The following is a 24,406-nucleotide window of genomic DNA, read 5'->3' on the forward strand; positions in this document are numbered from 1 at the left end:
AAAACTCAAACTCCTTTTTTTATTTAAATAAATTAATGTTTTATTTTTGGTACAGTGTCATCAAAATATGATAAACTCTTGCTGTGAGCATGTTTTTTTTAAGATAAGATAAAGATAAGCCTGTATTGATTCCCAGAGGGGAAATGCAGCAGAACAAGGACAGAAATAAATACAGATAAATAAAAAAAAATAATAAGATGCAAAACTAAAATAGAATAGAAGTAAAAATAGAAACTATACAAGAGGAATTAATCACACAAATACAAGGCAAAAGAGAGGTGGTTGTGACGTGATTAATGGCAGCAGTCAATGGCGTATATAATAGGATTAATAATATATAACATGAATAAGTAATGATCCTTCGTGTTTGTCTTTATTAATATGGGATTATTAAAGGGACTGTTTGTAACTTTTTACACGTATAAATCTACCAGGTCGGTTTCCTATGCGCGCTCGCGTGTGGCCGAAGTCTCTGCTCTGCTGCCTGTTTACCTTCACTCACACACCGTGCGCGTTCTCGCTGTCTCGCTCCACCTCTACATGTGCATGCGCGCACACTCCACACTGCAGAAGACTTCGTAGCTCTGAGAATATCTAGTGAATGTACAGTGGATGTTTGTGCAGAAATAAATGCTGCAGCTCCTCCAGACCAACAGAGGTTTCCCGTGTCTTGTGAAGTGACGGGGGCTCCGCAGAGAGAAACGTTATCGTCTCTGACCGGATGTCGGTGTCTCCCTCCAGCACCTGGTCAGAGACGATAATGTTTCTCTTCCTCCGGGGCTGAGGCAGGAAAAGCCAACACTAGGATCAGCATTGATTCATGGAGAGACCTTCGTCTGGTCAGCTAACATTACTGCCAAGCAGCTGAAATATAGAGTGATATTGTGGTTTTAGCTGACATGTGTCGCCTCACTGCACAAACGTCCACTGTACATTCACTAGATATTCTCAGAGCTAAACTAACTCTTCTGCAGTGAGGAGTGAGCGCGCGTTCACGTCTAGAGGTGGAGCGAGCTGAGAACGCGCACGCTCTCTGAGCGAAGGCAGGCAGGCAGAGTTAGAGAGGCAGCGGCCACACGCGAACGCGCATATGTGAGCGCGCATGTGTGACGACCCGCTACATTTATGCGCGTACAAAGTTACAAATAGTCCCTTTAATATGGGATTATTTATATTAATAATTCAATACATTCAGCATATGAGTATTATTTTAAGACATACCCAAGACTTATAATAATAATATAATAATCAAACCACTGATTCCTTAAATCAGTCATGAGAAATCAATGAAGAAGAGTAGATGGAGGTCTTTTGATGAAGCTGTTGGTGTAGTTGCTGTGTTGGTCCTCTGGGGGGCGTCCTGCCTCCATCTGTGCTGCTCCACCTCCACCTCCCAGCAGCTTCTCTCTCCCTCTGACAGGCTGCATGATGAAGCTCATCAACTTCAATCTGTTCCTGCACGAGGTGCGCACACACAAAACGCGCGCTTCCATTCTCGGACGCACTTTCCTCTCCATCAGTACCAGGGACCAGGATCATGCTGAGACCGGCTCTTGATGTGCCCCTCAGACTCCCATCAGCCTGGACTCTGGTGGTGTGGCTGCTGGTGTGATGAGCCTGAGAGCCTCCAGTGTCTCCTGTGACGCAGGACTTGCCGCGCCGCGCCAAAACGCAACGCGCAACTTCGGAGAGCTGCGAGAAGCGACAAGAAAGACGCGCGTCCGTGACTTTTAGTCTTCTGTTTGTCTGTTAAGATGTCTTTACTCACTGTGGTGACCAGTCCGACACACTGATCCATCTGAGAGCGACCGTGTGGAGGAGAGGAACCCGGGCTCCGGAGCGTCATCCCACGGCGGCAAAGCGGCAGAGCAGCGTGGGAGTCGAACCGACACCTGCAGGAGATCCGGAGCGTCAGAAAGAAAGATCTGCTGTTTGGAGGAATTTAGAGCTTCTCATTCGGGACCAGGAACAGCTGTGCTCTCTGCAATTGCAGGGGACAGAGAAAAAAAAAAGTGGATTTGGATTTAATTCTTGTTTTGTTGTTGTTGTTGTTGTTTTGCTGGATGGATGGTGATGGTGACGCGGAGCCGGATCGAGTCCCAGCGGAGGAATTTAGAGGGAAATGTTTTGTGTGATGTGACAAACAGCTGGAGACAGAAAACATCTCTCTGACCTGTGACACCGAGAGAGGAAACACACCTGCTCCTGCTGCGGAGAGAGAAAAGGTACCTGAACACATGACATTTACAAATTTACAGCCTAATCAATCAATCAATCATTAATCAATCAATCAATCAGTCAATGTCCAATTAAAGAGCTGACTGCAGATTATTAACATGATCTGTTATTCCTGATTTCTTGGGATGGGACCATGTCAGAGATAGGAGCTCTCACTGTGTCATCTTTAATTATTGTTTTGTAAATCCACCAGTAATATCAATCAATGAATGTATCGATCAGTATAGCCTATCAATCAACAATGAGGCACTCCTCAGACGGCTGCATGTTGTTGTTTGTTTCTGCAGGTTTCAGATCAGATTAATTATTTCTGATATCAGCTGATTCTGCTGGAATGCAACTTGAGCTCGTGCTGATTTGCGCGCGCGCGCTCGGGTGTGTGTGTGTGTGTGTTTAACGTCTGTGTTCGTGCGCACTTATGAGGATGGATGTCTACGTATTTTCTTTTCTTTTTTTAGCGCGCGTATTTAGGGTGGTGCGCGTGTGTAAAGGTGGCGTGTGTGCGCATGGATTACATCTGTATTTGCCTGAGGATGAGTGTGTGTGTGTGTGTGTGTGCTTGAGAAATTATATTTAAGACAGGAGAGAGATGGAGGGATGTATATGTGCAGGAAAAAAAAAAAGATCAGATAGAAGGAAACTCCCAATTTAACAATCTGTTCACTTTTAGTAATTTAAAGGTCCCATATTATAAAAGAGTGTGATTTTCATGTTTTTTTTATTATAAAGCAGGCTTAAGTCCTATATAAATACGGTGAAAGTATCGAAACACTCAATCCACAGAGAAATACACACAGCCCGTGTTCAGAAACTCTGCATTTGAAATAAGCTGTCAGGATTTCTGCCCATTTGTGATGTCACAAATATACAATATTTAGACCATTGACACAATTTTAAACGTAAACGTTCTAAATGTGTCCCAGTTTATTTCCTGGTTGCAGTGTATGTGAATATCATCAGCTGACAGGAAGTACACATGGACCCAAGCTGTTGCCTAGCAACGCAATTCCGTTGCAATTCCGTTGCAATTCCGTCAAAATGCGCTAAAACAGAGCGTTTCAGACGGAGGGTAAATACAGGCATATTCTGGCTGACAGTATGAGGAAAATAAAGTTTTTTTTTAACATTACAGTATGTAAGCATGTTCTAGTAGAAACACAAAATACAAGCATGAACCTGAAAATGAGCACGATATGGGTCCTTTAACGAAAAGTCTGTGGACACCATGCAGCCACACAGAATGTATGTATGTAAAAGTCAAACATGTCGTCCTCCAAACAGATTTGTTAATGTTTCCTTTGGCTCCGGTTAGTTGCAGAGGTCAGGGAGAAGGATGGGTCAACAAAACATCAGACTTTAAAACTGTCAACTTTGCTTTTATTTTAAAGCATCACCAATATCCTTCCATAACCACGTAAGCTTGTTTATTATTTTAAGGATTTTTGCTAACGGCTCTGTGAGACTGTATTTAGGCACAGTGCAGGCTGGTCTCATACACCGTTTGTTGCTATACCTACGGAAAGTAATGCACTGTAATTCGTGTATATCCCACAAAATGAATTTGTATATGTAATACGCTCAGTTTTAAAGCAAGAGTGGAGATACTGGTATCATTTGAAACTACAAAAAAACAAAAGAATCCAATGGTACCAACCATGTCATACTAGCTTGTTGGATAGGAGGTTAAATAACACTCTGAACTTGTGCTAAATTTTGGCGAGGAAAAACTGACATGGCCATTTTCAAAGGGTACCCTTGACCTCTGACCTCAAGATATGTGAATGTAAATGGGTTCTATGGGTACCCACGAGTCTCCCCTTTACAGACATGCCCACTTTATGATAATCACATGCAGTTTGGGGCAAGTCATAGTCAAGTCAGCACACTGACACACTGACAGCTGTTGTTGCCTGTTGGGCTGCAATTTGTCATGTTATGATTTGAACATAATTGTTTATGCTAAATGCAGTACCTGTGAGGTTTTCTGGACAATATTTGTCATAGTATTAAATACTTGACAAATCTCCCTTTAATGTATATTTTGAACAGATATATAAAAAAATATTTTGCGTTTATCACAATTAACCATGGACAATCATGCGAGTAATCTCAATTAAATATTTTAATCGACTGACAGCCCTAATTTATTATTTCTTTTACTGCAGCACTTCTGAAGAAGATTATGGGTTTAATAAATAACATTCAGACTTTTACTGCACATACATCTATCAAAAAAACTTAATACAAACTAAAATTCAAACAACTGTCTCCTAACTATGATCAACACTAGGAGTCCAAAACAATCAGATTTATTCCAGGTGGTGGATCTCCCTCCTGATCATAGAGAGTTGGTCTGTTCCACTTCCTGCTTGTAGAGAATAAGAAGTCATTTCAACTCCTCATGTGTCTTGGTGGAGGACTCAAACATGGAGCCAGGAAACACTAAAAGGTAAAAAACAACCCTGATAGTTCCATCACAAATGTTTCATGTTTGTGTACACATTAAAAGAGGGGCGATAAAACATGAGACTCAAAATACTTTCAATAGAAATGAACCAAAGATTGTAGGGTGACCACATCCCAACCAACCAAATGTGGTTTTCACAAAAAACTCCTGAGAATCGCCTTCCACCAGCTTATATATATGTCTTTGTTGCAGCTGCTCTTCCTTTTCTTTGTGGTAGTTTCCATCATATTCCGCCTAAATCTGCATAACTTGTGACTTTGCGATGACTCGCAGTTTTCTCCGTTGGGCGTAGCGTAGCAAAGACGGTGAAATGTTAACCTGCACTTGACCCACGTGAGTACAGTTTGACAGCAAACAGCGCCGTGATGACAGCCTTCCCTGCTTTCTTCACAGCCTTTAGATAAAAGCCAGATTTAAAAAAAGTGTCTGTCCTGACATCGTTTCAATATGTGGGACATTGTCTCAAGACGTGGGACGTGGGACAAGGGATAAAAATGCTGTGCAGTCCCTCGTAAAGTGGGACACCTGGTCCCCCTAAAGTTTGGGTAGAAATGTCAAACATCTTAAGGTCTGTAAGAGAAAATAACCTTATGATACAATGGTTGTTCTGGTATGTGTGAATAAAGGTGTATAAAGCAGAAGGCTGAGACGGTAACCCTGCGGTGCACCTGTGCTCACATTCTCTGGTTTATTGATCGTGTATTGATTGTTTCCTCCTCCGTCTGATTCTCCAACAGGTTTCAGGAAGAATGTGAAACTGGAGCTGCTGAGACCCTGAAGCTCCGTCTCCTCGTCTGCAGACAGCTATGTCCGACACAGGAACCTGTACCGCAGGAAAACCTCAGGGCCAGTGTTCGTAGGTGGGACCGCCCACCGTGGTTGACCCTGCCCTGGGTGACGGGGGACCCCATGGTCTGGCTCGTCCCGTCCTCGCCACACCGCCGCAGCCACCTGCCCGTTGACTGTGCAATCACATCACTGCTCCCTTTCCCTGCAGCACGACTCACCGGAATATGGCGAGGGGTTCGAAGCCCCCGGGCGTCACCGGCCACTGCGTCCTCTCTCTGCTGATGCTTAAGAGCTGCTGGCTGCTAGGTTCCACCGCCCAGAAACCCGCCGTGTTGGCGGACTCCCAGCAGCCCCTGCAGGAGTTCGCCCACTCCATCCGGCTGGATGGTGACATCATCCTGGGCGGCTTGTTCCCCGTGCACGCTCGCGGCGAGAGAGGCGTCCCCTGCGGCGAGCTGAAGAAAGAGAAGGGCATCCATCGGCTGGAGGCCATGCTGTTCGCCATCGACCTCATCAACAAGGACCCGGAGTTGCTGCCCAACGTGACGCTCGGGGCGCGCATCCTGGACACATGTTCGCGCGACACCTACGCCCTGGAGCAGTCGCTCACCTTCGTCCAGGCGCTCATTGAGCGGGACGGCTCTGACGTCCGCTGCGCTAACGGAGACCCGCCCATCTTCGCCAAGCCGGATAAAGTGGTGGGCGTCATCGGGGCCTCGGCCAGCTCGGTGTCGATCATGGTGGCCAACATCCTACGACTGTTCAAGGTAGGAGAATGCTGTCATGTGATGTTTGAATCGATGTGCTTGCTGCTGTTGAGACTAAACTTTGGTCGACAAATGAGAAACTAACCGAGAAACCGCTGCAAAAATACTTTGTGGTTCTTTGTGTCTTTGTTGTTTCTCTTTTTCTACTATTGTTGGACAAAATGAGTCCAAATGTTTCACATCTCTTAGCAGCTACAAACTGACTGTTGTCTGACCAGTGGGCTCCCTCTGGGTCTGAGAAGAGAAGGCAGTGCTGAAGTGCCTTAAACCTGCATTCTTTCTAACAGCCAGCAGGGGGCGACTCCTCTGGTTGCTAAAAGAAGTCTATGATAAAGTGACCCTACTTCTCACTTGATTTATTACCGCAGTAAACATTGTAAACATGAGTTTATGGTCTCAAACGCTAGTTTCAAATCCTGTGCAATACAGCATGATGTTCATTTAGTAAATTATGGTCCCATTTAGAGTCAAATAGACCATAAAGCAGGGGATACTTTAGGACGTGGCTACCTTGTGATTGACAGGTCGCTACCACAGCGTTGTCCGGTCTGGGAGTTGTCTGTGTTTTCGTCTTAGACCTTTAATCTTTTCACAGTGTGTTTTCAGTTCATGAAAGTTAATTATAACCTTTTTGGTTGCCTGAAAACGTCTTATTCAGAGTTCGGTTGTACTTAGCTCCACCCTCTTGTGTCACTTCTGGTCCCAAAAAGCCAAGATGGCAACGGCCAAAATGCCGAACTCGAGGCTTCAAAACGGCAGTCCACAAACCAATAGGGTGACGTCACGGTGACTACGTCCACTTCTTGTATTTACAGTCTATGTGTCAGACAAACCTTTTCTAAAATGGACACATGGGAAGTTTGTTTTTTAAGGTCTAGAGAGAGAGAACCTGGAGGATAGAGCCGGTGTGGTGGTATGTCTGATTGTCTTCTCAAGGTGTCGTAACTAGCGGGGTGAAACGTGCAACTTGTGTGCTCTTCAGTAATATGAATGCAGTTTCAAGCTGAACAGGAAGAGAATCCTCACTCTGGGATTGTAGTTAACGTGCCTCAAAAACTCCACTTTCTAATCTCACCACGTCTTCATGACAACCTCCTTTACTTCTCCTGCAGCAGATGTGATGAAGAAACAGCAGCTTTAATCTAGAAAATACACATACAGGGTGTTTTATTAATGGGAGCGGACTGCTGATTGTTTTCACAGTCTGGATAAATCCTGTGTTGAGAGGATTAAAAAAAATCTGGAAGCGGCTTGAGTCAAACAGAAATAGGTTTTCTTTTGAAGTGACGCTCTGACAACTCCGGAGTGGACGCAAACTGTCTGTCTGCTGTCATTCGTAACCTTTCGTCAGTTAACTTGTTGCTCAGGAAAAGCTCTGTTTGAGTTACATTTGTTCATTTAAAAAGTGTCACTTAAAGTTTGGTCACAAGTGTCACAATGATATGAGTCTCAGTACTGGGAACCAGTGTGATAAACGGTATCAAACTCAGTGCCCATATAGCCATTTTCTAAGCTAGTCTAGCCGTCATAGGGACCATAAATGGAAATATTTTTCCCCTCCATGTCCCTTCTGGGCCTCCGTAGAAGTGACCTCACAAGTTCTGTTTTTTTATTAATGCCACAAACTTCTAAAATATGTTTGTCAGTACACAGTAGAGGTCTTTTACACCGTCAGTGACTACAAATCTTTTAACTGAACAAAACTATTTGAATCAGCAAAGTGATTTGTGATTTCCACCACAGACCTGAACTCGATGTGCATAAATTTCCTACATAAACCAATAAGACTAGGGCTGCACGGTTTTGAGAAAAATATCTAATTGCCATTATTTTGACTGATATTGCCATATGTTTTGCGTTATTAGAAGGAATGATCAATTTTACATCATTATTCTCATTTTCATGGAAAAACATATTAAAACGATTACGGTGTCATTTTTTTTTTTTTGCAGGGATCTGTACCAAACAAAGATGTTTTTTTCAATCTGTAGCATATGATGTGTAGGCCAGGACATCTCTGCAGCACCACAATATTAAATTAAAAATGGTATTTTAACACTCATTTTGCCTTTAACAAATATTATGCCTCCTGCGATTTGAAAATTGCAGTAGGCTATATAGTGATTTCGATCAAATTTATTAATTGTGCAGCCCTAAATAAGACAGAATATAATTTGCACCTGGCCTGAATTTGGTCCTGGGTATAGTCTCCGTTAGCAGACTTCTACTGACCTCTACTTCATGTTAGAGTGACCGAATTAAGAAAATAATACAGTAAAAATACCAATTTGCTGTTGGTGCAAACTCAACACTTCCTCCATGTTTTCTTGAGAAACTCAGTATCACGTACAGAACCTTCAATACAACAGTCACCCCTCTGCTGCTCTGTTTTTAAACACAGTATATAGTAGAACCAGTCTCTAATAAAGTGAAGGAGGATATTATATTTGTGAAGAGAAAACAGTCTTTAGCTCCGTCATTGTTGGGGGGCAAAGACTTTTTCTTCCTCTATATGGTTTTAGTCAAGAGTCCTTTGTGGGTTTGACTTGTGGGAGGCCTGACTGGCAGCCGGAAAATGAAATAGAAATAAAACACAAAGTGTCTCTCAGTGGTGGAGGAGACTCTTCATCAGCTTCATCCTCCCTCTGAGCTGGATGCAGCATAGATTTTCAGACGGATGTTTGTCGTTGACATAAAAAAAAAAGTTGATCGCAGCTGTTGCCTCGACTTCTTTCGGCGCGTGCAGACACACTAACTGTGTCTGGAGGCGGCGTGTTGCCGCGCACGGCAGAAAACAAATTCCACTGCGTTAAATTAGTGATGAGCTGTATGATTCATGCGTATGTGTTAGAGCCTGGCCAGCTTAATGAGAACAGAAAAGGCCCAACAACATCACTTATCTAAAATTAGCTGGAGATGCCTCCGGGTGGGGGGAGGGGGGTTAGCCACGTTTTGCTGATGCAGAGGTTTCCTCACCCTGCTGCCGCTCACCAGCGCTGTCACAACCTTCAGCTGCAGCCGACAGTAAACAGGGACTGACTACACGAGTCGGCTTATAGTCGGTAAGGGTTAAGGTGCTGTGTTTGTATGTTTTGTGTTAATAGTTAAAGTACTTTCCTGTGTTATTTGTAGCCATTAGTATAGTAGGGTATCATTCAGGTCCCAGTCAGGATGCTCGTACATATTATTACCTCCGCCAAGGCCGAAGGCCTAGGAAGGAGGTTATGTTTTCACTGGCGTTGGTTTGTTGGTTTGTCTGTTTGGATCATTTCTCCAAAAGTCCACGATGGATTGGAATGGAATTTTTTGGAGGGGAGGGGTGTGGCACAATGAACAATCCATTAGATTTTGGTGGTGATCCGAATCATGATCCTGAATTTTTTTTATTAACTACGCTCAGCCTGTGCATTATCACCACAGGCTTTAAGACATACGTAGTGTAACTGCCTCTTTCCTTCTGCCTGCAGAGAGAGAGAGAGAGAGAGAGCGGGGGGTGGAGGGAGGGGGGAACAACTGTAGAATCAGCGTTTTTCACATTAACCTCTGTGAAATTACAGTTGAGTTCGACCAAAGCACACTTGGTGATTGTTGGAAAGAGAAACGATGAGGGTTTAGGTGAGTTTTATTTTGTTTCTGTCCAGTTTGAATGAAGTGTTTTTAAGCTGCTCCACTACATACAGCTGATCTCAACATAAACAAAAATACACGTGGATAATGGCTCAAGCTGCACGGAGGGGGGGGGGGGGGCAGCTTGGCGGAGGTCTGCGCTCTCCGAGTGCAATTTTAGTTATTATATATATTGGGTTTGGGGCTCCTCCCCCAAGAAAATTTGAAGGTTTTTGACTTAAAACTATGCTTAATTTTACATAATCGTGGACCATTATTATTACTATAGATAACTCCCCAAAAGCTTAAAGACAAAACTTGCTGTAGTTAAATAATAATTTGATTATTTACACATATCACAGCCTTCGTCTGAACATTTCATTCTTCTGAAAATGTCTGTAAAAATGCTGGCGTTGCGGCGCATAATGGCAGAGAAGACCCTGCCATTATGAATCTCCCAGAGAACCTGATATGGAGAAAGGGCGGAAAAGAGTACCGGCAGCTTGTGATGAGTGGTGGTGCACAAGAAATAGTCACGGTACGCAGTACACAGTAAAATGAAGAAGTGCTGGTATGTATACCGGTGAGTACCGGCCCACTTGGAGCACTGAGTACAAGTATCTCAAAATTGAATTTAAGTACAGTACTTGAGCAAATGTACTATTCCACTGCAGCATGTTTGTACATGAAAATAATCAAATAATGATGCAGCTGCTTATTTAATTCTCTCACGATTCTACAGTACTCATTAATCAATATTAAATATATTTATCAATGTCCCAATATCCCTGAGATGCCCCGGCTCTAAGAATAGATAAATCATCAGTTTCTGTCGTGTCTTGATTCAGTTTTGCTGTTAATAAAACTCTCTCTCTGAAGGTGTCAGAGGTGAGATCGTCCATCTGAAACTGAGATATTTCTCTCGGTGCATTTGCATAATATTTGCACATCCATTTCACACAGTACCACGCAGTCTGAGCCTGGCCTCGGTCTCCGGGAGGACGCTCTGCTGCGACAGGCGCTCATGCTGCTGCGCTATATTTCCATCTCTGCGTGGGAGAGACAGAAACCACAGCGTCTCTGTTTATGAGCTCGCGGCGGGCTCGGCCAAAAACACGAAATAAAAAATGAAAGAGGTGAGAAAATAACAGAGGGAGGAATGAAAACAGAGGGAACCTTCTCCCTGCATCGCTCCACATAAACTGTCAGAGGGAGGACGAGCAGGGAGCCTCCAGCAGAGCGACTGCCTCAAACCATAGAAGAAGAGAAGTATCGCTGTCAGTCCGTATCAAGAGGTGTTTCCAGTGGTGGAAGAAGTACTCAGATCTTTTACTGAAGTAAAAGTACTAATACCACACTAATACTCCACTACAAGTAAAAGTCCATACTGAAAAGTATTATCAAAATGTACTTAAAAGTATTGATGTGTCAGTAAAATGTTCCCTGTCGGTGTTTTACAATTATATCTGATGTTTCTGGATTAATATTACTGCTGCATTAATGTTGCATTTTAACTTCTTTGTTGGCTAGTTTAATCTACAGCAATGCATCATGGTCTATAAGATCATCATGTGTTTGTAGCGTCGCTGTCCTGTGAGAACCACGTATCTCTAAAAAGTCCGAAAAACAGATTTGTTTTCAGATTTGTGATGATTTTTCATTTTCCAGCTGATCCAAAAACATCACTAACTAGCGTTAGTGATTGTGACAGTGAATAAAGACCTACCCGGCTTCACAGGAACAGTTTTGCTCCTTAATTTTTTTTCTTCTGTTTCGATCGCCAGGTGATGTGATGGTTCACTTTTACACTGTGATCTGTAGACTTTAGCGTTTAACCTGCTTTCGCTGCAGTTTGACATCCTGATCTATCCTCCAAACTTTTATTGTAGACCCTGCTGTCTGCTCTATGGTAGCTCTGACAGCTTGACGGACTAGCAGGGGGGGGGGGGGGGGGGCGGGGCTTAGCGAAGGGTCAATTCACAGCTGTGTGAGCAGGTTGGCCAATCAGATACTGGTGACAGTTCAGCTGCAGAGTGATTCCCAGTGATTCCCTTCATTCTTGAAAGACTTCCCAGTAAGAGGATGACGTATGAAGTAAAAAAGTTGAAGCATTTGTTAACTCCTGTGGCTCCGTATCATCCCAGTCACTGATTCTCTTGTTTCCCTGTTTTCTTTCTCTGATTTGACAGATTGAGGTGATGAAGATCAGCAGAAACCAAACGCACATTATTATCGTGTTTGATGATACAAAACGTTTCCAGGTTGAGAAAGAGAAATTGTTCTCTGTGAGTGCTTTAGTGTGAGTCTGAGAGAAAACTCTCCAGAAGTATTTCACACTAGTTTTCAGGCAGCTGGTCTTTGCACAGTCTGAAAGACGTGTGAATGTTGAGGCTGGTTTTCACTCTCTGAAGTGTTGCCTCCTAGAATCACACCAATCTGTGCAAACACAAGCAGCAGATGGTTCATATGAGGGAATAAACACATCATCTGTGGGACAAAAGAAAAGCAGAGGAGGTCAAAACCATGAGGCGCTTAATGTACATGTCAGGAAATACTGACTGCAGTCTCCTGCTGTTTTTAGTAGCTCTGATGGAGGCGTCCGTTTTTGACCTCTTTTTAAGCTCAAAGTGCAACACGTGCCTCATAAAGTGCTGTTGTACAGACAGAAGTAGTAGTTGAGGTACAGTAGCTGGGATGAACCAATCTGTGGAGTAAATTACTGCTTTTCTGGAGAATTGATGCATCAATGCTGGGCAAATTGGACCAGGTGTTTTGAAGTGTTATCCGAAAGCTTTGTAAATCAAGACGCTGTTCTCAAATGAGTTGAGACTCCAGTGACTTGAAACTTGAAGTGTCACCCAAGACTTGACTTGGACACGTCTCCAATTACTTGGGTCATGTCTTAATTACTTGGGATGGACGCTTGACGCCATTGACATGAGACTTCAAATTAAGTTTTACTTGACTTGGACTCGTTGTACAATTACTGAAAGGTACTTTTTTCGGAATTTTCAGATCCTTGTTGTTAAAGACACCGGTGGCTCGAGCATCCTGGGGATCTGCCAAAACAGTGATGTGACATCCATGAGACTAAGCGTGATTTCGTATCCAATAGGGAGAAAGCTAGCTCGGGGTCGGTTTTAATCCCCGAGCTGGCAGGACGAAGGTCCCTGCAGAATGCCCTCCCGATGTTGTCCCCCTGAAGTAGTGCACATTCCCATTTGGCCACGCAGGTTTCATTAGATAAACCTTTTTTTGCGTTGGACTCTGTGTTATGGTGGTTGCCGGCAGAGGTGTGGACTCGAGTCACATGATTTGGATTCAAGTCAGACTCGACAAAATATAAAAAGACTTGCAACTGGTTTTGGACTTCAACACCAATAAGTTGTGACTTCACTTGGACTTGAGCCTTTTGACTTGAAAGTACTTGACACCTTTCCCCCAAGCCCAAAGATTAAAAAGTGTGTGCACGAAGGCGATCAACTGCCCAGTACTGGAGGTAACTCATACAGCGTCAGAGATGTTGGGTTGCTTTACTTTTTGAGAGATCCTTTATTAATTTGTTTGGGAAGAGGATTTACTCGTAGGGGGAAACACTGAACTGAACAAACTTTCATAAATTCTATCTTTTTGTTTATTGCTGAATCCCCAAAAAGTGGTGTTTTTTGTTATTCTTGGGACTTGCATTTGATTACCTAACACTTAATTCCCCAGATCCGCTTTGTATTAACCAATCTGACAGCATCCAATCAAATTAATTGAGAAAACCATAAAGAACTTTCAGTTACTGAGCGCCAGTTAGCGCCAGTGCAAAAACTTGAGACTTAATTGTGACTTGCAAAACAATGACTTGGTCCCATCTCTGGGTGCCGGTCGTTTGTTGATGTTAGCGGACTCCATTTCTCAGCTAACGTTAGCTAGTGTTGCACACTGTCGGCGCTGTAGGGGAGCTGAAGAGAGGCAAGGCGCACAAGCGATTAATACAAAGTGTTTCATACAATGGAAGTGACTAAGACGTGTCTCAAATGACCTGAGACTTGACTTAGACTTGTCTAGAATTGCTTGAGATATCCCTCTAGTGACTTTGAGATTTGTCTCAAATTACATAAAACTTGTCCCAGATGACCTGAGATTTGACTTGGACTTTTCTCAAATTGCTCAACTTTCTACCTGACTTCATGTTAAATCTGACCTGAAACTTGGAACATCTCTTTCTCGACCAAAGTGAAGGTGTGACATCACCATCCTGACCATGACCTAATCTTACCCATCAACCAGTGGCAGGTGATGTCACAGCCGGTCCCACAGCCAATCACAAAGCGCCAATCAGACCTGTGTATCTCATTAACCGACAGTATGCCCTGAACATCTCAGTCTGAGCAGCAGCATCACGTCCAATCACCAACCTCATATCATATCAACCTCCTAAATGAATGTGGGGGTGAAACCGCTCCACCTTCATTTTATGAATGAAGGCGTCCGCCGGCTGATCCGTCTCAATTACCTGATCGCTCTGTTGTTGGCCAACAAATGTAATTTCTCTCCGAGAGGATAAAAAAAAAAGATGGAGGAGAGGGTGGATAATGGAATTTAATCGAGGAGAATTTGCTCATTGTAGCGGCAATTCATTAGTGCGACTGATAATAATGACCTCGTTAAGCTGTCTGAAGCCATCGTTCTCATTGTGTTTTTTTTGTCCGCATTAATAAAGCTTTTTGTGCTTTATGTTCATTTTGATGGCCTCAATTTGTAATCTATCCAGATTTCAATAACCCACTCTCTTATTGAAAACTGTCAGACTATAACCAGACAGACGTTTGTGTGTGTGTGTGATACTTACAAACTGGCTCATCAGTGTATTGATCTTGAGAGTCCACAGTAATATTGTATTGTACTATATGTTATTGTATTGTATGAGTAACTCAGTAACACAATTTAATAAGTCTGTGAGAACATCATTTAAGCACAGAGTCTAAAAACATAAAATAAAATGCTAAAAATAAAACAATAAAACGCTGAAAACAGGCAAACACGGGGAAATGCTTCGTCTTGTAGAGTTCTTTCAAAAGTTCAGCATTTCAGGAAAAATTTGCTTTCTTTGGGAGAATGAGACGAGACTTGATGTGGACTTGTCTCCAGTGACTTTAGACTGAATTCAGACCTGTTGTAAATGACTTGAGACTTGATTCAGGCCTGAATATCAATGACTTGAGACTTGATTTGGACTTGTCTTTAAACTCGTCTCAGACCTGTCTCAAATGACTTGAGATTGGACTTTGAATTCTCTCAAATGGCTCGAGACTTGAGATTTGACTTGGAATAGTGTCAAATGATGTGAAACTTGACTTGTTTCAAATGTTATGAGACTTGAGTTTGACTCGCCAAAAATGACTTACGATAGGCCTTGGAATAGTCTCAAATGAGAAACTTGACTGAGACTTGTCTTCAGTGAGTTGAAACTCTACTCTAACTCATTTTAAATTACTTGAGGCTTGTCTGAGATGTGTCTCAAATGACTTGTCTCCAATGGCTTCAGACTTGACTGTGACTTTTCCCAAATGACCTGAAACTTGACTCAAACCTTCAAAGAACTTGAGAAAAAAATGTTTAAATGACTTGAGATTAGACTTGGAGCAGTGTCAGATGATGCAAAACTTGACTCAAACTTGTCTCCAGTGACATGAGACTTGACAACAACTCGCCTCTAATGATGTGAGATTTGACTATGAATAGTCTCAAATAAGACACTTGACTCAGACTTGTCTTCAGTGAGTTGAGACTTGACTCTGACTTGTCTCAAAATGACTTGAGACTTGTTTTGAACTCATTGAGATTTGACTTGGAATAGTGTCCAATGATGTAAAACTTGACTCAAATTAGTCTCCAGTGACATGAGACATGTCACGAACATTAGACACAAATTATTAGATATTGACTTGTCTCAAATGACTTGTTGCCACTGACACGAGGTTTGACTTGGACTTGACCAAACAGACTTTATCATAACAGATCTGATTAAAGCTGAAATCATAGTGACCAGTTTATCAGCAGAAAATTGATCCACCACTTAAGTCATTGTTTTATAAGAATCTTGTGAACTGAGTATCTTTGACTTTTGGACTGTTGATGTTTTGGCTGTAATATATCTCGACCTTTTAAAGCCTCACAGTGAAAGCTTCCAGTTTCTTTCTGTATTGCAAATAAATAGGTTGTCGTTTTGCCACCAGATGGAGAAATCTGATCCATAAAAAAGCTCAGAGTGGAGCTCAGATAATAATCTGAAATTTCAGACCGCTGTGGATTGTGGAGTCAGCGTGACCGCTGCAGATCATCAGCAGCTAAGCGTCGATGAAAGTCAGAGGTCAGCTAGTTTCATTACCAACAGACTCCATTCATCACGGAGGAAAATGGGGATTCATATAATTGTATTACACATGCAAGAAACGAGGACATATTTTATTCAGGCGTGATGTTGAAACTTGACAGGAAATATTTGTGTGTCTCTTTTCAAAGATATTCCTCCATCATGTCTTTGTGGGGTGGACAAAATAAAAGAAACCCCTTACAACAGGGTTTTCTACACCTTTTTTATCAGGTGTTTCCTGAACTCAACATGTAGAGTCTGTTTGTTTCCCAAACCACCGACATAGCAGAAATGAATAGGACTGCGGGATTTTATTAATGGAAAATATTGATTTCTGATTGTCTGACAGGTGTTTCATATATGAAGGCTTTGATCCAAATCAAACTGTCAACATGTCTTCCAAAAATGAGTCATATGGCAGTTTGTTTTCTGACGGTTAAGGTTTGATTATAGGTTTAAACCCTCATTGACTTAGTTAAGGGTCGGAGAAACGATGGTTAGGAGATTATTTCATTGACGGAAATATATTCAGCAACTATTGTCATGATGGATTAATCATTCAAGTCATTTTTCAGGCAACAATTATGAGTATTATCTGCTTTTATTTGTCCTGTGTGAGAGGAATTGAATATCTTTGGATTTTGGTATGTTGGCCGGACAAAACGACATGTTTGATGGGCTTCAGTGAATTGTGATTTTAGAGTACTTTATGACATTTTATAGACCAAATGATTAATTGATAATAAAAATAATCGTGAGTTGCAGCCTTAGTGGTCATAGTTAAAAGAAGCTAATGTCTGTTATTAGGAGATGGAAGTGATCAGCTGTTTCTGGTGTCAAAGTCAGATGCATTGGGTGCTTTCCCTTCTGCTAATTATGCTTCCTCCTGTCCTCGCCACACGTTAATGTTAATAATGAACCATTTAACCAACATTAAGAATTTTGACCGGACTCAGAGGAGCGGTTTGTTATTTAAAGGAGAATAGCTGGTCGCCCTTAACATTGCTAGTTTCGGGGCTAACCGCCTTCACTTTAATCAGCAGGTGGTAAGACACAGGAACTTGGCTTGGGTCTTGAGGAGTTGTAGCATTTATTCACCGACAAATAAACTGTAGACACACTGCACTGCTACGTTCAAAGCCATAACATTACTGATAACTTTGTATTAATCGTCGTCACACGCACGCGGTCTGACGGACACTCGCTAACGTTGTGTCGGGGTGACAGAGTACACCAGGCAGACACACAGCTGACAACCTCAGAGCTAAACTAAAATTATGCGGTGGAGACTTTTACTGGGAAAGTGGCTGCATGTGTCCACGACAATGCACGCAGCATCGTGGTTAACACATTAATGTCACTGTTAGCACTGTTAACTATGAGCTGTTGGCTCAGCCGTCAACAACCTCTGAAAGACAGAATAGCGTCCGGGTCCACCGGCAGGCCTTCGGATTGTTAAGGAGTTAACGGTGTCCTACAAAAAACTTTTTTTAACCCAGTTTTTATCAAGCTATTGAGACATCTTTTGACGTGACTTCCTCCTCTCTTCCACTTCTCTTCGTCTCTCTCACCCTCTTCGTCTTGTTAATTCCACAGGAGAATCTCCATGAACTCCTCCTTTTCCTCCTGTGGGAGTTGAACATGCTTTGTCTCATGTCCTTGTGAATGTCAAAGCTACTGCAGCTCATTCATCACCACCAACTGGCCGTCTCCCTTTAGGTCTGCTTTGTTTACAGTCGGTGGAGATGTTCGTACAGTGGGTTCTGTCAGTCACACTGAGCCTCCGTGCTGCAGAAGAAACAGATGGTAGAACGACATTCATAGTTTTCCAGAATCCCAGCCGTTCTAGCAATACGGCTGAGGGATGTTTCACGGTCTGTTGGTCGTTCCACCACTTTGTTCCAGACTGAAATATCTCGACAATTGTTTGACAGATTTCCATGAATTTATTCGGCAGACATTCAGCTCTCCAGAGGATGAATCCTAAAGAATTAATTTAAAAATATATATTACGCTTAGCAAATTTAAATCTTATACTTACAGTTAAACTGAAGTGTTATTGATGTTAAAGAGCCGGCCGTCAATGTCTTATGAACGTTGTCGTCGTACCACATTGCATTGTGGGATATTTATGCCGCCGTAGTGTCCAGCGTTGCATACTGTAATGTTTCACCAGAAATAGTGTGCGATTTGCATACTATTGGTTTCATACTATAGGTTTCAGACATACTAAAATATCTCACATACTGTGTTAGCGTACTAAATAGCATATTAGCATGGAATTTCGGACGCAACCACTGACATCCGGTGACAGGAAGTAAACATGGACCCAAACTAGAGAGGCAAAGTCCCGCCCCTTCCAGTGGACCACCATGGGACCTTATTTCGGAAAAAAATATGAACGGTCAACGCAGAGAAATAAATCTTTTTTTAACCCGTTTGAATTGCGCCTGAATCGCATATTTGATGTTTGTCAATTTAAAAGGTAATTTTACAAGTCAAGAAAGTCTCAGTTTGTTGTAAAACTGTTGAAGTATAAAACTGTGGAAATACGTCATTAGAAAGGAGACACACCCAAAACGTCGCTCTCTCTCTCTGAAGCTACGACGCCTGTGTGTTTCCTACTGGGATGAACTCACATGAGCAACGGGTCTCGCTCCTTGTTTCTCTTCCCGACTGATAAAAACACCAGGAGTCGCTGGATTAAACACATCAGGTCAGACAACGTTTAATTTGTGCGTGGAACATAGCTAAGTCAGCTAGCTAGTGTTGGTGACAATGAGAGATGTAGTTCACTGAGCTGTTTCACACAAAACTAAATGGTACTAAAACAAACTGAGACTTTCTTGACTTGTAAAATTATCATATGTGTGATTCATGAAGAGCAAATCAAACGGGATCAAAAAAATATTTCTCTTGCCGTTGACTACCGTTCATATCTTTTCTGAAATAGTGTCCCATGGAGGTCCACCGGAAGGGGACGGACTTTGCCTCTCTAAATGTTTTTTTAACATTACAGCATGTTCAACACCCCAAATACAAGTCTGAACCTGAAAATGAGCATAATGTGGTACCATAATGTTATTAGGTTGATAAATATGTACTTTATTAATGCGGAAATTTAACTTTTTGTGCCCCCAATTGTTGATACCACAGATCATCTGTTTATTTGTTTATTTTTGGCAGCATTATGGCTCTAGGGATGTTGATGTCTCGGTTGGTCCAGGGTGAAATTTTCAGATTTTTACTCATGAAACAACAACAACACCAGAAAAGACTTTGAGTCACACTGAATATTTGAATATGACTCAGTATTTGACCTGAAGCATCTGCTGGAGTTGTTTCTGAAAACTCTGATAAGGAAAATAGAATATTGAGCAGAAAGAATTAATCTGTCGTCACATTATGTTCGTGTCTAACAGTTGTAGTCGGTACATTTCTGCTGCAGCAGTTTGGAGGTGAGATGCTTTGCTCAGAGGCTCCCAGGCAGCAGTGTAATGTGGTGGTGGTGGTTTGGTAGTCGTCCTCGCTGCTCCCTGATTTTCCAGGTCAGCCCGAGGCCCCCCTCTCGTCCTCTCTGACATGTTGTGAAGTGCGTCGGTGATGTGCGGCGTGTTGAGTCACAGCGTGAAGCGACGCTGACGAGCGCAGACGGTAACCTGACATTTATTGGGCTGCAGATGGAAATCGTTTTTTTGCCTGAATGAGTCGGTCGGAGGAGGAGCTGTCGTCTCGGGAGGCTCGCTCATAAGTGGAGGAGCCATCTTCTTCTTCTTCTTCTTCTTCTTCTTTTTCTGTGTCTCTACACACTTCATGCTTCATTTGTGTTTCCTCCACACTTCCACATTCCCACACTCGTCTCTTCCTCTCTGCTGCTCGGCCGTCACGTCTCTGAGTGTGTCAGCAGCTTTTCATTCTGCACGCACGACTGCCATTTTTATTATCGTTCATCTGCTGAAAGAGGACAGAAGACAAGGAGGGGAGAGAGGAAAGGAGACAAGGAGAGGAAAGAGAGGAAAGAGAGGAAAGAAAACAAGATGAGAGAGAGGAAAGGAAAGGAAACAGGGGGAGAGGAGAGGAAAGAGAGGGTGAAGAGAGAAGAAATGAAACAAGGTGAGGAGAGAGAAAAGGAAACAAGATGGGTAGAGAGGAATGAAACAGAGGGGTAGGGGGGGACAGAGAGTGTGAGGTGAGAGGAAAGGAAACAAGGTAAAGATAGAGAAAAGGAAACAATATGGGTAGAGAGGACAAGAAACAAGGAGAGGAGAGAGGAAGGGAAACAAGGAGAGGAAAGAGAGGAAAGAAAACAAGATGAGGAGAGAGGAAAGGAAAGGAAACAGGGGGAGAGGAGAGGGTGAGGAGAGAGGAAAGGAAACAAGATGAGGATAGAGAAAAGGAAACAAGATGGGTAGAGAGGACAGGAAACAAGATGAGGAGAGAGGAAGGGAAAAGAAACAAGGGGGGAGGAGAGAGAAAAGGAAACAAGATGAGGAGAGAGAAAAGCAAACAAGATGGGTAGAGAGGACAGGAAACAAGGAGAGGAGAGAGGAAGGGAAAAGAAACAAGGGGGGGGGGAGAAAAGGAAACAAGATGGGTAGAGAGGACAGGAAACAAGATGAGGAGAGAGAAAAGGAAACAAGGAGAGGTGAGAGGAAAGGAAAGGAAAAAAGGAGACGAGAGGGGAAAGGTAACAAGGTGAGGAGAGTGGAAAGAGAGGAAAGGAAACAAGTTTTTTTTTAATTACTACTTTATAATATTATGACTTTATTCTCACAATATTATAACTTTGTTTCTCGTAAACTTATGACTTTATTCTGGTAATATTATGACTTAATCTCAAAGTCTCAGATTTATTTCCTTTTCCTCAATGTGGCCCTAATACTCCGTCGTACTCGTCTACACGACTCGTCTGCTGGTTAAATCCTGAACCTGGACTGAAGCTGCCCCCCCTCACTGTCCGGTTGGAGCTCTTGTTGTTTGTTAAACAGACCTTTCTGTGTCCGATTCTTTTCTTTATTTAAAGTGCTTCAGGGGGGAAAGAAAAGACAAAGTAATTCAACAACAGAGACAAAACCTTTAACAGCATTTTCCGAACAGCCAAACAAATCACGGCTCGCCCCGCGGTGCCTCCAGCTTTCAGCTAAATGGTTTTCTTCCTGTGCGCAGGAGGCTATTACCTGGACGAGTCCTTCACTGACGGTTTAATCACCGCGTCCCCCTTTTTCTGCTCGACTCTTTCTCACACATCAAACTCCTGCTGGTTATTCTGTTGTTCTTCTCTTTGTTTCCTTAAATACCTCAACGGAGGAGAGGCAGTAGGTCACAGCCTGCCGTTTACATTCATATCTATGTCTATCTTTTAATCTATAAATTTAAAGGGATATTCTTGATGTTTCAGCTGGATACTTTATTCTCTAACTTTTATTGCAGACTGTATTGGATTTAATTTGATTTCTAGGAACAGACATGGTGGACTTGTCAGAGCTATCTCAGACTTTTCAAGGTTATTTGGGACTTTTAAGACTTATTCTAGATTTTTCATTTGTAGCTCAGATTTTTTTATTTGATTTCGGATGTCTCAGTGCAGCGCTCAGCACAGAATAGACGTTCAGTGCCTCATCACGCTTCTGCCGTTTGTAGCATACGGCGTTCCCAGAAAAAAAACGTGAACATAGCGGTTGTGGCGGTTGCTTGCCGTCTCCTGAAGTTAGCAGTCAATAGCGCGGTTTTGCAATGTTGCGGTTATTGCGACAGCCCTATATCCACCTTCTCAAGTTTAGAGTGAACTTTTCAGGTTTATTCTGGAAATTCAGGGCCGTTAAGTTTAATTCAAGAATTTTCAGATTACTTCTGATTTTTTTGTGTCATTTCCGACTTTTTGTGGTTTGTTCTGGATGTCGTAGCTCACATTTCAGGGCTGTTCCTGACTTTTCAGGGTTCAGTAAAGGAGACGGGGTGTTCTGTCAGTGTTTTTGATCCATAATATCATTTTGTTATTGATTTATTCATCCAGTCTGTTGCACCAGAATCACTGGATGAGTCCTGTGAGAGTCTGATGAGATGAAGTATAAATCTGTGAGCGTGAAGGAATAAACTCCGTTATCTGACAGCTTCCTTCACTTCAGAGGCTCCAGAGGAAGATGAACTCCTCAAACACACTGTGATGATCTGTGACTTTAATAAAGACACTCTGAAAACACAAACATTTCCTTTTGAATGATCTGAATCCACAAACACACATTTATCCATCCAGAGGTGTTCACTCACCTGCAGTCACTCTGTCACAGTTACCGTTTTGTTCTGGACATTTCATGACTTTATACTCCTGATGAGAAAAACCTCTGAATGTGAAGTTGTTCCACTAGTTTTGATTTAACTGAGACAAACTACAAGTCCACTCTCAAGTCTGCATTTTGTGTCTCACCTCAGTTTTAATAAGTAGCTTCTGTAAAGATAGGACTACTGGAAAAACAAAAAAAAAACTGTGTCCAGATTTATTTGGGCTGATTTAAATATTTGGTCTTGAAGTCACACGTGTGTCTGAATCCTGATGTTTCCAGCTGCAGGCTGCGGATGGTTGCGGGACGCCGGGTCAAAATGCGAACGTGTTGCGTCGTTTCTCTCGGAGCCTCAGGACGATGATGTCACAGCATGTCGTCGCTAACGTTGTTCTTCCAGATTATCGTCAACCCGGCTCCTCCGATCGTCTCTTCCCGTCTCTCTGCGGCAGCCGAGCGCCGCCGTGACATTTTGGGGTTAAGCTGTGGGAGGGCGGCGCTCCCCGCTTTGCCGCGGGACGTGATGCTTGCTGACAGGCGTGTGCCGACACGGAGCCGTCGTTCAGCCGTCACGTCAAGTTCAGCTCGTAAAGTGGACCGCCTGGTGGACGGAGACCTGGCCGCTGCTTTAAAATTCAGTTAGAGAGTTAGAGATTACAGACTTCAGATGTTTTACTGAGTCTGTAAAAACATTTGATTCAGCCCTTTAATCTGTAGATAATTACACAGCGGTGGATTTGATAGAGACTTCAAGACTTCTTAAGGTTATTCTGGACTTTTCAGGGTTATTTCTATTAAATTTCAGGGTCACTCCAGACTTTTAAGGCTTATTCTAGATTTGTCATGTTGATCCCAGACTTTTTATTTGATTCAGGGTGTTTCAGGATGTTCTCTTAATTCTCAGGGCTACGTCTGACTTTCCATATTTATTTTGGATTATTTTAGATTTTGGTTTATTTATTCCACACTTTTCAAAGTCTGGACTTTCCAGGTTTATCCCTGACTTTCAGGTTTATTTTCAATTAAATGATTTCAGGACTTGATTGAATGATTTTTATCCGGAATTTATTTTGTTTTTAACTTTCCAGGGTTACATTGTCTTTACTATCTTCTCAGGGTTATTTTGGATATTTCATGGTGATCCCAGACTTTTCAGGATAGCTTTGACTTTTTTTTCTTGACTTTGCAAAGTTATCCGAGACATTTGAGGGATTATTCTGATAATTGAGAAATTTTCTCGTCTACTTTTGGCTTTGTATTTGTTCCAAAATTCGTTGTGATTATTTCAGACTCAGATTTATTCTTTATTTTTCCGGGTTTTTCAGTATTTTTTTACATGTTATAGACCAAGGATAAATAATTAAGGGAGGAAATAATCAGCTGATTGATAATGATAAGAAAACAGATTGATATCACAGTTTCTACTTTGTGAAGTACGTTGTTATCATACAGTGATCACGGCTCAGACCTGACTGATAACAAAATGTTAAACTCTACCGTCGAACGTTGAAGTTGAAGATTTTCACCTTCTGTTGGCGAAAAACTTTACTAAAATGTTCATTTAATTTTATATTCAAACTAAAACGTAGTGATGCAATGCTCTTCCGTTGGTTGAGAAGGGTCCAAAAATGTCCTCACTTTATAAAAACGTCCCTAATGTTAAGGTTATAAAGAGTGAAATATTAAAGTTTGTCTGTTTCAGGCTGTACAGTTCAGAGCGTTTGATATTAAAAATGATCATTCTTTGCTTTTCTAATTTTAACTCTGGAACTTGTCTTTGATTTGACATTTTACCACTTTGAATGGGATGTTAAGATTTTAGACGCGTCTCAGCGGTGCGGATTCACTGCTGATCCCAGGTCAGATCTGCTCTCTGTCCCATCATCCTCTGCAGCGC

General features: G+C 42.3%; 1 protein-coding gene across 1 annotated transcript in view; it reads left to right on the top strand.

Moving 5' to 3' along the window:
* Positions 1 to 1,248: 1,248 nt before the first annotated feature.
* grm8b (glutamate receptor, metabotropic 8b) overlaps positions 1,249 to 24,406 on the top strand; it is a 114,386-nt gene continuing 91,228 nt past the window's right edge. The window contains exons 1-2 of the mRNA XM_037768040.1: positions 1,249 to 2,225; positions 5,443 to 6,261. Of these exons, the coding sequence (XP_037623968.1) occupies positions 5,719 to 6,261 (543 nt within the window). The 5' untranslated portion in view covers positions 1,249 to 2,225; positions 5,443 to 5,718. The remainder of the gene's footprint in view (positions 2,226 to 5,442; positions 6,262 to 24,406) is intronic.

The sequence above is a fragment of the Sebastes umbrosus genome, chromosome 4, assembly GCF_015220745.1.
Source record: "Sebastes umbrosus isolate fSebUmb1 chromosome 4, fSebUmb1.pri, whole genome shotgun sequence".
In the NCBI taxonomy this organism is placed as follows: domain Eukaryota; kingdom Metazoa; phylum Chordata; class Actinopteri; order Perciformes; family Sebastidae; genus Sebastes; species Sebastes umbrosus.